This window comes from Malaclemys terrapin, chromosome 23 (assembly GCF_027887155.1).
Source record: "Malaclemys terrapin pileata isolate rMalTer1 chromosome 23, rMalTer1.hap1, whole genome shotgun sequence".
NCBI lineage: Eukaryota > Metazoa > Chordata > Testudines > Emydidae > Malaclemys > Malaclemys terrapin.
In genome coordinates, this window is record NC_071527.1 from 2,512,685 (window position 1) to 2,528,121 (window position 15,437).

The 15,437-nt window shown below is 56.6% G+C and overlaps 1 protein-coding gene across 2 annotated transcripts in view; it reads right to left on the bottom strand.

The window, feature by feature from the left end:
- Positions 1-14,383, bottom strand: part of ANKRD52 (ankyrin repeat domain 52) — a 39,488-nt gene extending 25,105 nt beyond the window's left edge. For both annotated transcript variants that reach the window (XM_054012281.1, XM_054012282.1), the window contains exons 1-5: positions 14,300-14,383; positions 9,491-9,574; positions 6,516-6,594; positions 4,678-4,748; positions 42-242 (exon numbers count right to left, since the gene is read on the bottom strand). In XM_054012281.1, the coding sequence (XP_053868256.1) occupies positions 42-242; positions 4,678-4,748; positions 6,516-6,594; positions 9,491-9,574; positions 14,300-14,326 (462 nt within the window). In that variant the 5' untranslated portion in view covers positions 14,327-14,383. The remainder of the gene's footprint in view (positions 1-41; positions 243-4,677; positions 4,749-6,515; positions 6,595-9,490; positions 9,575-14,299) is intronic.
- Positions 14,384-15,437: the final 1,054 nt, after the last annotated feature.

A 15,437-nucleotide genomic window follows, 5' to 3' on the forward strand; every position in this document is an offset into this window, starting at 1 on the left:
GGACCCCCTCAGGGAGGAACACGCAGGGGCGGGCCGCTCACCTCGATGTGGCCGCTGTGCACGGCGTGGTGCAGCGCCGTGCGGCCCGTGCGATCTGCCACGTTCACACTGCTCAGCAGGGGGATGATGGCCTCTGCGCACTTGGTGGCGCACTTGGCAGCGGCGACGTGGAGCGGCGTTTGCCAGTACTTATCGCGGGCGTTGACGTCCGCCGAGTGCTTCAGGAGGAGATTAAGTGCCTTCTGCCAGGACAGAGAAAGGGTGGCTGTACCCCACGCCGGTGGGGGCAGACAAAGCCTCAGGAGCTAAGCAGCACCATTCGGTTTTGAAATTAAACCAAGCAGCCAGGGGTGAAGGGGCAGGTTCATCACTAGCAACGCGTCTGGTTACCCTACCCGCCTCTTAGATCGGTAACGGCAGCCCACTGCTCGCCCAGGGACTACAACTCCCAGCATGCAATGCTTCACCTTGAGCCAAGCTGCTGGATATCGGAGCTGGTGTGGGAAGGCTGATTTGGTTGGGTTTGCACACTGCACTCATCACCACGGCTGCCACATTGGGCAGCTCCTTGCCCGTCCTCTTCCCCTTTCAATGCCGCCCTGCCGAGACGCAGCCTGCTGCAGAAGGGTGGAGTGTCGGGGAGTGAGACTGGCCCTCCAAAAAGCCTGGCGGCATTTTAAAACGGGTGTAACGATCACAGGATGGTACAAAACCCTAGTGCAGACAGGGCACGCTGTAGCTTAACACGCGTTACCCGCTGACACCCGGTAACGAGCCCTGTCTCCACAATGATGTTAAGTGTGCTGGCTATCACACCCCTGTTTTCCTGGGGGCTGAACAGCCTACGATGGGCTCCATCTCTGGGGCGAATTCTATCCGCACCTCCAAAAACACTGCCCTGACCCTTCAGCCCAATCGCGCCTGGCCAGAAGCAGCCTGGGAGTCAAGGTTTGCCCTTCGGGACCGGGGTGCTAGCTGGCAGAGTTGGCTGGGGCAGCGGGCGCCGTACCAGGCACTAGCTAGCGATACTCGTATTAGTCCATTTCATTGCATGATTTTTCTTTTTTAAAACCACTGAAATCTAGACAGAGCCGCGAGCAGTCGCCGACGATAGCCAAGATCCCACAAACAGAACACTGAGGGGCTCCAGGCTGGGGTCTTCAAAGGCCCCTGCCAGATGGACTTTCAATGGGTGCTGGGCGCCTAAGTCCCTTTGGCTTACCAGGACATCTGAGCCTTACCCTGTGGGCAGCTGGGCCTTCACAAGACTGCGCCTATCTCTCCCTAGAGTGCCTCCTACTGGTCAGTGACAAGCCTCAAAGGGAGGTTAACTTATCGTCACTAAGCCGTTCCAGTAAGAGGAAAGGATGCTGCCCCTGACCCAAAGCCCCTGCTGAGAAAGGAAGAGGTACGTCCTTGGAAAAACAACTCGGACAGCTGGCTAAACCACTGAACCGACCTACTGGAGCCAGACAGCGGGGCAACGTGTGAACGACCGAGGCCCTGAAATCAGGCAGGGAAGCTACAAAATGAGATGCTTTTTAAAGCTTCATTCTCCAGCCAAGCCCCTCGGGGATCTGACGCTAGCTACATCCGCCTTCATGCAGGGAGCAGCTGGCACTGTTCCTCTAGAGACCCCCTCTGCCCACCACAAACCGTTCCACTTCAGCTTTGCTTTTCCAAACCGTGAGCATGCAAGAGTGATGCCTCCAGAACGGAGAGCGCGTTCCTCCTCAGCAGGGAACAGCACAGACCTCCCCATGCCTCCGACTCCAACCCGAGTCCCTGGCCCTGACGAGATCCCCTCGTTCTTCCTCACCCCGGGGGCTGGCGGCTTGCAGGAGACTTGGGAGCATGCAGACGGAGCACGCGTCCCAGAATGCTGCTTTGTGCCCTCACATGGGCATTGGCCAGGAAAGAACACTCCTTTGCCCTGGGCCTTTCATGGTGGAATCGTGCTGGGGGGCTCAGGGTGGGCCATGGACTGTCTAGGTCGCAGGTTCGAATCCAGCCCAGCTCGGGAGCGACCAAAAGGCTCGTGAACTGTTTGGTGGCCCTTGCATGAAGTTTCTCGGTGTAGTTTCCAGAGGGCAACCAGCCACCTTCCAAATCACATCAGCAGCTGGCCTCCACTAGGCTCCTGCTGGCAGCCTTAGCCAAGGACTGACTGAGCCCTGGAGACCGAACTCCCCTCTCACCCCTTAAGAAGGCCCCTCCAAAAAGTCACATGGGGGAGTCCGTGGTGCATGGGGGAACCTGCCCTGCTGTTGCCTGTATGGCCCATTCTAAGGCTAACGAGAGGCCTTCGGCATGATCTGACACCCTTCCCCAGCGCAAAATCCCCGGCCCTGAGCCCTGTGATCTTGCAGTTAATGAGCGGTCTCGAGTGACTCATGGGGCGTGAGGATCGCAGACCAGACCCATGTGACCCACCGACCTACATTTTATCATCATCCCTCCCCACCCCCCCACCCCGGATAATGCACCACAACCCCTTTCCCATGGGGCCGGCTGACCCTGAGCGGGAACGCAACACTTCCTAAGTGTGCGGGGACGGGGAGGGGAACGAAGGCAAGGGAGTTCAGCACATTTCCGGGCAGATTCCCTTCCAAGGGGCAGGACTGAGAGCAGAGAACGAGGCACTCCAACGGCGCAATGGTGGGGACACGAGAGACCCCAGCACACCCTCATCATGCACCGCAGCCCTCAAATCCAAAGCCAGGACCCAGAAGAGGGTTGCGATTGCCTGCCTGGAAACATCCCCAGCGCTGGGATAGATTCCACGGGGGAGCTCTTCAAAAGCACCTAAGAGATTTAGATGCTGAAGTTCCATTGAGGGCCAGTGGGATTTGTGCTCCTAAATGCCTTCGGTGCCTTTGAGACGCTCCACACTCCTCCTCTGTTCTAATACGATTAGCAGGAATTCTCCCGCTGCCCAGGACTCGCGGGGTTCTTCCTCTTTGCCGTGGAGTTCTGCCTTTCTCTAGCCCATCTCAAAGGGCTTTGCCAACAATGCACCCCACAACCCCCCTGAAAGGTAGGCTGGCTACTACCCCTATTCCAGACACAGCCGAGCCTAGGACACTGAGGGACAAAGCAGCTTGCACGTTAGTGACAACATTCAGCTTTCCAGTCCCCTGCTCCGGCCGCTAGACCACAATGCTCTGCTCGCCCTCAAGCTGTCTGTACGTCAATTGGCTTCCACTGCCTCAAGGGAGGTTTAGGTTGGACATTAGGAAAAACGTCTTGTCAGGGTGGTCAAGCACGGGAATAAATTGCCCAGGGAGACTGTGGGATCTCCATCACTGGAGATTTTTAAGAGCAGGTTGGACAAACACTTGTCACGGATGGTCTAGAAAATACTTAGTCCTGCCATGAGTGCAGGGGACTGGACTAGACGACCTCTCGAGGGCCCTTCCAGTCCTACGATCCTATGATTCTATATTTGTTTAGCCAACCTCTGCCACCCACGTCACAACCCTGTGACCAAAACAAAAGCCCCCCTTTCATAGCATCTCTGCCCAGAACTGGACCGAACTGGCTAGTGATGAAGGAGCTCGGATGTTTCCCTCCGGGTACAGATCTCTTGGGGACCAGCACTGAAAGGAACTGAGAATAAAGTGGTAATTTCACGATGTTTCGGTTCAAAGTTTTAAATCTTTGCTTAAGTTTTGCGGGGTATATTTGAGTGGGAAAGGCGAGCACTCGACAACACTTGCTCACGAAACTGCAGAAAGGACGGGGCACGGAGGAAGAAGAAATTTCTGAGACACCTAATTGCTACACCTGGCATACAAGAGAAACTCCCATCAGTAGCTAGCATGTGGGATGCCGGGAGCAGTCGCCGGGTACAAAAGCCCCTTTTTTAGCGCTCAGGAGTCACTGAATAGCCTGGCACCTCCAGTCTGTTCTGCTGTCCATGATGTCAGCAGCCACCCTTGTGTACTATGCACGCTGACAGATTCAATTCTGTTCATCCACGGGGGAACTGTGCTTGACCTTTATCATTGTCACAGGAACACGCTGGAAATCGATGCAGAGAGCGGCACATGAGGAAAGATTTAACTAGGCATACCTTGGCTAAACAACATTATCGGGGGCCCGCTGCAGACGGTACTGCCACTGCCTGCAAAGAAATGTATGTGCCCAGACGTGACTGCAGAAGTGAGCCCTCAGAGGGGGCACTAGCAGATAGCTGAAAGGTGTAAGCATCACGGTGGGAGGGGAATTGGCTAGGGTGGTTCCAGGAGTATTATTACCATTAATAAAGTGAAGTTAAGCCCAGGGAAGGCTGAATATCAGGAAATACTTCCTGACAGTGAGATCCATTAGGCTGCGGCATCACCTCCTAAAAGAAAGAGGTGGGAGCCCCACCACTTGGGGCATTTAAAACAAGACAAAGCCCTAACAGGAAGATATTGCAGGGAGAACCCATGTACTGGGGGTGGAGTAAAGGGAATATTATGGGTCTTTCCCAGTTCTGTTTTCTAGTTTTCAAATTATTATGGGGTCTGGAGGGTCCTTTATCTCGTCGAAAGAGAACATCCAGCCCCCCAGGGCTCTCAGCTGGACTCAGAGCAGGCATGCAGAAAGCAGGGGGAAAGAAAACAGTTACTCAAAAAAGAGCCCGGAGGAGACAGACCGATTCATTACTGCGAGGCTTGCAAGGGCACCTACCTCATTGCGAGAAGCTGCGGCGCGATGCAGCGGGGTTAGCCAAACAGTGTCCTTTGCATTTACGTTAGCACCTGAGGAGACGGAGCAGAAAGAGGAGGTGAACACATCTGGACAAGGGGCACTGCCAGGGTACAAGACTGTCAGATGCTCCAAGGCACCATCGCTGTTTTTAAACACCCACTGCTGTGTCTGCTTGGTTAGACAGCGTGTCCATTTCTTCGGTTAAAGCTTTAGGGCCGATCTACACTTAAAAGTTAGGTCGACACTTAAAACTTCACACCTCGGAGCCAGTAGTTAAGCCAATCGAAACCGCACTGTAGACACAGCTGGGCTGATGGAAGAATTCTACCTACATCCGCAGACCCCTTCTGTCACTGTAGGAAAGGTCTAGACCAGGGGTCCCCAACGCGGTGCCCGCGGGTGCCATGGCGCCTGCTGGGGCATCTATGTGCACCCGTGTCCTGGCCGCCAGACAAACAGCCGCCGAAATGCCACTAAGCGACACCTCTTGATGACGTTGCTTCTCGGCATTTTGGCGGCAACGCTTCTTTGCTTGCCGCTTTTCGGCGGCATTTCGGTGACTGCTTGTCCGGCGACCGCGCTGCTCAGCGGCTAGTTGCCCGGCACCCGCCCCACGGAAAGGTTGGAGACCACGGTTCTAGACTGTGGTGCTACTGTAGCGTAGCTCTACCCTTAGTTTAGATGCTACAAGACATACGCTCCGGCACCAAGTGGAGCAGCTATGCCCAGCAGAGGGCTGCAGCTCCTTGGCGTGAAGCGGAGGGAATGCAGCACTGAGGTAGATGGAAAAAACTACATTTCCCAGTACACACTGCTCCACCTTCATCTCAGTGGCCACAAGACTATCAGTCCCAGAATGCAGTTCGTCATCTTGTTCTAAAAGGAGGCTGCTCGGACAAAGATGGTGCATTTCATACTGGAATCTGTAGGTCTGCGTACAGGTGAAGGAGACCAGAGCCGCACTGCAGGAGTCTGCAGGCCTGGCTTTTGTCATCCCTGCTCTGCCGTCTCAAGATTCTCTGTGCCAGCCTAGGACTGTCAAAACCCAGCGTAGAGCTGCCCTGCTCTTCCATGCCACCAAGCAAACTGCTGACAAATCAAGGGCATCTGGAGAGAGCAATGACAATGAATGTCAGATTAGGGGCCTTTTTTCTCCCATCTATGGCGTGCAGAGAGCCAGCCTGGACGTAGATTTGAGCTGTTTCAGAGGAAAATGGTACTTTGGGTTAGAGCCAAGTATGCAGCAGGCAGGTGCTGAGCAAAATTCTCTAGTCCTCATCCCACACCCGACAAATGATCCAGATCTGCGGCTCCCCCCCACTCCTGCAGTTCGAGGCTTCCCCCCAGACAGTTCTGTCACTATACTTCAATCCTGACCCACAGTCCCTGCTATCCCAGCCCTGGGCTCCCCCCACAGAACTCGATCAATGCCCCTCAGTCCTGACCCACAGCCCCCCAGTATTACAGCGGTAGGCTCCCTGAGCTCTGCCGTTGCCCCTCAATCCCAATTCACTGCTCCCCTCACCAGGTCTGCAGGTGCCCCTCAATCCCAATCCACAGCCCCCTAACTCCCAATATTTCAGTGCCAGGTTGTTTTAAGATTTGCACAAACCTCCTCTTGGCATCTGGGTGAGAGCAACTAATGACATTTCCTTTGTGACTCAAGCACCAATTCTCCTGTGGATGAAAACCCCTTGTACCCCCATGCCCTTGAGCAGCAGTCCCTCCACGTTAGACCCACAGGAGGGCCAGGCTGGCTAAACCTGAGCACATCCATGCAGCCGGCTGTACTGGACAGACACAGTTGCGGGTCTTACCTGACAGTATTAGGAGCTCAATGATTGGGACATCTCCTAAGTAGGCAGCAGCATGCAGTGGGGTTCGTCGTTCTTGGTCCTGCCGAGGGAGATAAAAAAAGGCCATGATGCAACTATCCACACAGCAAACACCACTCCTTCCCCATCCAACTTCCCCCACCCTAAAGACCCAAATGCTGCTTCCTGCCCTGAGGACATCTGGGTAAGTCTAAGTGATGGAGGAGTCTGCTTAGGACCAGCAAGAACTGACAGCCTGGTGGGGAGGCAATGGACTACCTTTCATACCGCAGTCCACTTCAGGGTATCTGTCAGGTGGAGCAGGGGCTGGGGGCCAGGAATCCAGGGGTCTATTCCCAGTTCGGGGAGGTGAGTGGGGGCTAGTGGTTAGAGCAGGGGGCTGGGAGCCAGGACACTCAGTTGGCTAATTTCTAACTCTGTCACCTTGGACAAGTTACTTCACTTCCTCCCTGCTCCAGCTTCCCTAAACAGAGATGGCATCTAGCTCGCAGGGTTGTAAAGCTTAATGAAGGTTTGCAAAGCGCTTGGAGAGCCCTACATGAAAGGTTTATAAAACCACCAAGCAGTATTACCCCGGTGCTCCGCATGCCCTTCACACAGCCCGTCATTCTATGTCAAGTGCCAAGAACAATAAAAGCCTGCGAGCACCGGGAGCAGCTCCCAAAACGCATCAAGCCCAAGTAACTGGGAGAGGTTATAAAGGTGCAGGAAGCACAGCGTAGATAAGATCAGTTTTCTTCGCTTGGTGCTGGGCCCTGGGTAACCTCGTCCTTGAGACATTTGGCTCAGTCTCGGCAAACACCAAGTGGGTTAGAGGGGCACAGAAGAGAGATTGAGGTCCCAACTTTTAATTGCATTTAATGAAAGTTGTATTTTTTTTCATTAAGTTAAAACATGAAATAAGGAGAGAGAATCAAGACAAGGACTGGCAAACAATCTGGAGAAGCAGAAAGTGAAACTGACCAATCTCATTCCCAAGTGAAATCAGCACCCGAAGAGATACGTGCGTTAAGTGTTAATCGGTCTCTGGTTTTTCGCGCAACAGAGCAAAGGCATTTTAGAGAAAGGATGATTCTGATCCACTCCCATGAAAGAGAAGGAGACTATAGAATTATCACGTCCTTGAACGAGGCAGCCAAGGAACAAAGTCTCCTGATCCCTTTGTAACATGTCAAGATATGATCTAATCCTTAGTCCCAGTGGCTGGCACCAGAATCAGTGCGGGGCCTCCCCTCTGAGCCAGCACAGAGCCCACGATGCTCGACCCAGACCCATGCTGCTCCCTTGCACTATTCATTCAGGGTCCACAACAGTGCTAGCCCCATGTGTGCTGCAGCATGGACAGAAAGAGGCTGAAGCATTAGATGCAACGGCCAAGAGCATATGGAAAAAATAACACAAGGCCAGAGCGCAGCGCAGTGAAAACCTCATGAATGCCCCACAGCCTATCAGAGAGTAAGATGCTGAACCAGACGCAGCCACTTACCCAGAACCCATGACACTGACCTAGAGACACAGCCTAAAAGAGCAAGTAGTCACTGATCCCGGGCCAATCCCCAGCGCCACACGCTGACAGACAGCTAGGCTGAGCCAGTCATTTTTTGTTAACAATGAGGGTTGTCACTGGGATAATTGACATGGGGTCGTGACAGTGGCAGTTTTCACATCGAGGTTGGATCCGCTCTAGTCCAAGCAGGAAGTGTTTCAGGGCAGCTCTCTGGCCTGTGTGATTCAGGAGGCCAGATCGGATGATCGCAGTGCTCCCCCTTTCTGGCCTTGGAATCTATCCACCAGCCTACCCGACAGACAGAGACACCACTCTCAGCCATACACCTGCCACTGGTTTGTTCGCAGGAATCTTGGAAGCCAGATGAAGGGAGCGTTTGCATCCAAGTCTGATTGGAACATTTGCATGTGGATTTTACTCTCCTCTTCCTCAGAGCTGGCTTTTCAGGTTACATCACGGGCCACGATCGACCCAGGAGGCCTCTGAAGCAAGGGAACTCAAAATGAGCGCTACCAGGAGCTAGAAGGATGCATCTGACTGGCAAGAGAGCGAACGAACTGGCAGCTGCTATTCGTCCTGAAGACGGGGTGTGGTCCGAAGACTGCAGGCTGCAGCATTCAATATGGCATCTTCATCCAAAGGGCCAACCCCCACCTCAAACAACTCAATCTGGACCACTGCATTCTGGGCCTGGCAAGCCACACCTCCTTACCCAAGGTGAGAACAGCCAGGTGGTAGCACCTGCAAGGCTGCATTTCGGCCAGCCCCACCCTGCTCAGGTGTACTCTGCAGCCAGATTTAAAAGAGGGGCAGCGAAAGTGCATCTGTACTCCTTGGGACGTTAGCTCTGCTCCACCAACCAGGCCAGCCTCAACACAGACAGCTCAGCCACGCTCTCATCAGACTATGCTGGACCTCTCTTCCAAAGGAGAGCAAGGGATGCTGGGGATGCAGCCAAACTAGTCCCAGTTCACTGCCCTTCCATTCACCTGCAGCCTTCAAACGAAGAGCAGAAAACCGACAAGACACTGCATTGTCCGAACGCTTTATAAATAGCGGACAAGTCTCCCAGTGACTAGGATGTACCATTAACCCCATTTTACAGATGGGGAGAGGGAGGCCAGGGGACAAAGGCCCAGATTTTTAAAGATATTTAGGCATCCCAAGGCCTTCCTTGGGAGCCTAAGTCAGTGAGGTGTCGCAACCCCTAAATACCTTTCAAAATCTGAGCCAAGGTTGCAAAGCCAGGAATAGAACCCAGGAGCCTTGCCGCCAAGTTGCTACTCTAACCACTGGATCACACTGCAGAAAAGATTCTCGCTCGCTTACCAGAAGCGTAACAGTTCCACCCTCTCTGCTTTGGCTACACAAGCACATTTCAGAGGCAAAACGGAGGAGGACAGGTCAATCTGAGACAGGAGCGTCAGCGTGTCACTGCTCCAGCACTCACCAATATATTGATATTCTCTTTCTGGTTCAGCAACGACCGCACCTCCTCTATATCGCGGTTGAAGATGGCTTGGACCAGAGGAGGCTGCAAAGAGAAAGACACTCAAGCTGTGAAGCAGGTAAAATGAATGTGCAAGGACAGGGATGGCAGGATGGCCGGCAACATCATTCATATACCCCCAAGACCAGCCCGACAAGTTAGTCACCTCACGCCACCTGTGTTTGTTTGGGGCTCCTGCTTCTATAGCAAACGAAATATCTACTGAGCCACTCTAGCGAGCTGCAGCTGTGGAGACAGGCCCAGCTGTGGCATCTGACAGGAATTCTCCCCCACTCCTTGCAGCTGAAGGCTTTTAATATTTATACAAGCCAATTTCTGTTTAAAAAAATAAAGAGAGAGAGAGAGAGAGGCTGCTGCTTCTGCAAGGATTACAAAACTGAAGCGAAGTGAGTGTTGGTGGAAATTGCCGGGTTATCCACCCTAGGGAATAAAGCCACGAGATGAAGGAGTGTGGTACAAGTTTTGCACCCTACCCATGGGCCTGGAAAGACTACATCTGGGGGGGCAGGGGCACCCAGTCAGGCCCTGATCCTGGCCAGATCTCAGTGGGAATCTGTCACCTTAGTTCTCTGCCAAGAAGAGGGCCAACTGCTGCCAGTTGTGGGGGGAACTTGCCCGCGGGGAACTGGACCGAGACTCAAACTCGTTTCACATAGGGGCCACCCTCAATAGCTGGCAACGGCGTTTGCTTGCTCTGTTGTGGAGGCCAAAGACTTCGTAAAACTCAAGGAGGGACTGGCCATTTCTAAGAAGTTATAATGCCAACAAAACTCGTTTAGGAAGGGATATAAACAGTCAAGCTTCATGGCTTAAACCACTCTCTAATTATTGGGATGAGACCTTCATAGGGGGTAGATTATCCCACATCTGTCTTCCCCCGGGCTTCTTGCAACGTCCTTTGAAGTGGCCGGTGCTGGCCACTGTCTGAGACAAAATACTGTCTCGATGGATGACAGGTCTGATCCGGTCTGGCAATTCCTACACTTCTCACCCAGCCTGAATTTTAACAAGTGCCTTAGAGGGGAAAGACGCTGCATCCCTCTCCCAAATCCCCTGAGCCATCCGCTCCCAACAGGATACAGCATCCGATGAGCAAATACTCAGGAAAGCTAGCTCTCGGGGGTCACTCAGTGAGAGGGGCAGGCCCTGAACCCAAAGACACTCTCTTTTCAAAACCCACGTATGGACTGTCTTCAATAGCAAGAGAGTGAACACGGCCCAGAGCGGGGCCGTCCTCTCAAATCTCACGCTGCAGGTTAACAGCCAAACCCCCTTCACCTCTCCTGTCACGACTTCTGGGGCTAGCCTCAGTTGCCATAAGATTTGGCTATAGCCAGAAAATGTCGACACTGATCCCATTGGCCTAAAATGGATCTTTATGGACAAGCCCCCACTTGCAATGTGCTCCACAACCCCCTGTCCTGTCCCTTACTTCACCCTATAATCCACCTTCCGACCCCTCTCAGCGGCAGAGAGCACACAGTTACCAGGAGTGGTACCCTGGAAGACTGACCTCAGGGAAAGACTGGTATCTTCGGTTCTGATGGCACAGGGGGAACACACCCTCCTGGGAACCTGGTGCAGGTTCGGTTACGGTGGGTGAGCAATCCCCCAGGGGAGCCCCAAGCGTTGGCAGCTACCCAGGACCTCCCTGCAGCAGTAACAGAACCCTGCTGCGGATTTCCTGTCACCCAGGCCCAGATTGTACTTTCTGTCGTTTATCCTGGGAGCTCTTTGGGGCAGGGACCGCGGCCGCCTTTACGTCTGTATAGAACCAAGCGCACTGTGGCCAGGACCGAAAACAAACCACCCCCCTTTGCTCAAGGTAGCGCAGCAAATCAGATCTCCAAGCAGCCCAGCTTCTGGGGTGATGCCTGCTCCACCTTGCCCTCATGTTCACTCCAGCACCACCAACCTCATCTGCTCATCTTGACTGGTCTGCTCAGCAGAGGGAACCCTGAACTTGCATTTCCAGGGCAGACTTGCCGCCCTTACTACCCTGCTAACTCCAGATTCCCTCTCCCCTCTCCATCCAAACACGTGCATGAAAGCAGCGAAAGGTAGGGGGACACATCCCCAGTCGGAGGGAACGAGCGAGTCATTCGCGTGGAATGCAGTGGACTCAGCATCCAGCGTTAGACATTTCCAAAAAAAAAAAAAAAAAAAGATGCACAGACGCATAATTATGCCCTGCACGGACTTCAGCGGAGCTTGCAAGCAATGCTGGGACTGACACACCCACCCACCATTCACAAGGGAAGCTGAATGTTTTGGTTACCAAAAAAAAATAAAAAAATAAAAATAAGGTTACTCCCCTGTTCCCTTCTCTCCCCGCCATGTGAGGCTTTAACCCCCCAGCCTATTGGTGAGATTGCAACAGCGAGGGACCACAGCAGGGGTAAATATTCAGCTTGGAGGAGTCAGCAGCCCACATCTCAGAAATCATTACTGCCGGGGTACGAACAAAGGGGGTTCATGTCAAATCAGGGGGTTCAAGATGAGATGTTTGCGGACCAGTGGGGTATTTGGAGGAGTAGGGGGAGGTGCTGGGCGTCATCCAGGGAGTAAAGGGGGAGAAGCAACGAACAACTGTGTATCAATATACTCTGCCTTAGGAAAGTGAAGTACATACGAGATTCAGGCTCCTTGGGGCTGGGAGGTTTAATTCATACCCCTTACAGCGCAGAGATGGTTGAAACCTGACCCTTTTAGGGGAATTGTACGTGGCGATGGTCATCTGTATAGCCACCCTTCCTTCCCCACCCGCCCCCCTGGGTGAGGGGGGTATCTACAGAGATCAGTCAGCCCTGCTGATTTGGGGGTTGTGACACAAGTCAAGTGGGGTGCAGACAGGACTGACTCACACCCCCCCCAGTATGTAGGGAAGCTGAATCACATATACCGCCGATGGCAATAGGGTGCATGGGAAATGCCTCATCACACCAGGGGAAATGGCAGGGCATACAACAGCACAGGGGCACCAACCACCCCCCCCCCCCAAGAGATGAAAGTGGGATGCGAGATGAATCACCCCCTAACTTATGAAAGTGGGGTGCACACCGTGGGTGGTGTCAAATCAAGCCCCACCTCTGGCCCGAGAGGGGCTGAAATGGGAAGGGGGATGAGGGGGTGTAGAGGGAGAAAGGCAGGGAATGAAAACGGGGAGGCTCAAATCCTGTCCAGCCTTCGGGGGGATAAAGAGGTTGATGGGAGGAGTAAGGGGGTAGGAAGGATGGCTGGGGAGACGGGGATAAGGAAGGAGATGAGGACGGGGAGGCAGGGAGAAGACGGGGAACAGGCAGAGCTAGGAGATGGGGGACACCAATATGGGGGAGCAAAGGGAAGGAGGCAAAGATGAAGGCAGGCCAAGCGGGGCGGGGAGGAGGGGCAGAGCTGGGGGGCAAAGAGGCTGGCACTGGGGAAATGGGGCAGTGGGTTGGAAAGGGATAAAAAATGGGTGCAGAGAGGGTGGGGGGGAAAAGGGGAACAGAAATGGGGCAGGGGGTGGATAGGGGCTCCGGGAGGCCAAAGGCAGAGGGGCCAAGGCCAGAGATGGGGTGCGAGGGGCACTTGTAGAGATAGGGAGCAGGGGGTAGGTGGAGGGCCTGGGGGGCCAAAGGCAGAGAGGATGGGGAGCAGAGATAGGGCAGGGGGGCAGAGGGTGAATGAGGGCCCGGGGGGGGGCAGAGATGGGGGATGGGGAGCAGAGATGGGGCAGGGGGTGGATGGGGGTCCCGGGGAGCAGAGATGGGGGGTGGGGGGGCAGAGATGGGGCAGGGAGTGGATGGGGGTCTCGGGGGGGCAGAGATGGGGGGCGGGGGGCAGCGGTGGGGCAGGGGGTGGATGGGGCCCCGGGGGGGGGCAGGGGGTGGATGGGGGTCTTGGGGGGGCAGAGATGGGGGGCGGGGAGCAGAGATGGGGGGCGGGGAGCAGAGATGGGGGGCGGGGGTGGATGGGGATCTCGGGGGGGCAGAGATGGGGGGCGGGGGCCCGGGGGCGGGGAGCAGAGATGGGGGGCGGGGGCCCGGGGGGGGCAGGGGGTGGATGGGGGTCCCGGGGGTGGATGGGGGTCCCGGGGGTGGATGGGGGTGGATGGGGGTCCCGGGGGGGGGGCGGGGGGTGGATGGGGGTCCCGGGGGCGGGCGGGGGGTGGATGGGGGTCCCGGGGGCGGGCGGGGGGTGGATGGGGGTCCCGGGGGGGGCAGGGGGTGGATGGGGGTCCCGGGGGGGGGGCGGGGGGTGGATGGGGGTCCCGGGGGGGCAGGGGGTGGATGGGGGTCCCGGGGGGGGGGCAGGGGGTGGATGGGGGTCCCGGGGGGGGCAGGGGGTGGATGGGGGTCCCGGGGGGGGGGCGGGGGGTGGATGGGGGTCCCGGGGGGGGCAGGGGGTGGATGGGGGTCCCGGGGGGGGCAGGGGGTGGATGGGGGTCCCGGGGGGGGGCAGGGGGTGGATGGGGGTCCGGGGGGGGGCAGGGGGTGGATGGTGGCCCCGGGGGCGGGCGGCGGGGCCGGGCTCCGTCTCCTCGGGCGGGAAACTGGCAGCGCGGAGCCCGGCTCCGGCCTTGAGGCGGCGGCGCCCGGCCCGGTTCGGCTCGGCTCGGCCCCCTCCCCGGGCCGGGCCGGGCCGGGCCGGAGCGGGGCGGGGCGAGGCCGCTCCGGGCGCCGAGGGGCGGCTCCGCACTAGGCCGCAAATCCCCGGGCTCGCGTAGCGGGCCGGGCGGGCGGGGGCAGGCGGCGGCGGCCCCGGTACCTGGTCCGTGATGCTGAGAATCCCCATCTCCGGGCCCGGGCCCCCCGCCTCAGCGCCGAGCTCCCGGCATCAGGCTCCGGCCGCGGCGGCTGCGGGGCGGGGAGGGACTGAGCCCGCCCACCGCGGGAGGCCGCCGCAGCGACCCCTGCCGGGGAGAGCCGGCCCCGGCCCCGGCCCCGGCCCCAGGCCGCTCCCGGGGCGGGCCCTAGCGGGGTCCCGGAATGGGGGGGCTGGATCCCCTCAGGGGTGGGGGTGCCGGGCCCGGGGAGCTCCTGGGGGGCGGGCCTTAGGGGGGTCCCTGAATGGGGGGGCACTTGGATCCCCTCAGGGGTGGGGGTGCCGGGCCCTGGGGAGCCCCTGGGGGGCGGGCCTTAGGGGGGGTCCCTGAATGGGGGGGCACTTGGATCCCCTCAGGGGTGGGGGTGCCGGGCCCCGGGGAGTCCCTGGGGGGCGGGCCTTAGGGGGGGTCCCTGAATGGGGGGGCACTTGGATCCCCTCAGGGGTGGGGGTGCCGAGCCCTGGGGAGCCCCTGGGGGGCGGGCCTTAGAGGGGTCCCTGAATGGGGGGGGGGCACATGTTTGCCATCATCGGGGCAGGGCAGGCAAGAGCCGCTTTTCCATGTGGGCCCGTGAGTTTCCCCCAGTCCGATTCCATCGATTGACCCCACCGGAATCGGGTCCAGGCTGAGACGGGTGAGCAAACCGATACATAAACTCGGCCCACGGGTGAAGCTAGGTGCCTCGATGTTCTCCAAGGGCTAGCGATAGAGAATCAGGTGAGGAACTGCGCTACCTACACATCTGGTCAATTGATAGTTACCGTATGGATCTACCATCATTAACTGGTGGCTTCCAAGTGGGATGGGTTGGTAGCTCACGTGGCCACTGCAAATTAAATAAGAAGAATTAATAGTTGATTGAGTTATGACATTAATTCTTTACGCTCCTAAAGTGCCCATTATCCAAGGATCCACCAACTTGTATTTAGTATTCAGACTAAACAAATCAGTTTGCTACAAGGGTGATCTCAGATTCCTTCATTGTTGTGATGGGGAAGTCCCAGCTGAGTTACTGTGCTAGTTACTGTACAAACACGTGGTAAGAGACAATCCCTGCTCCAAAGAGTTAGACAAGGCAGA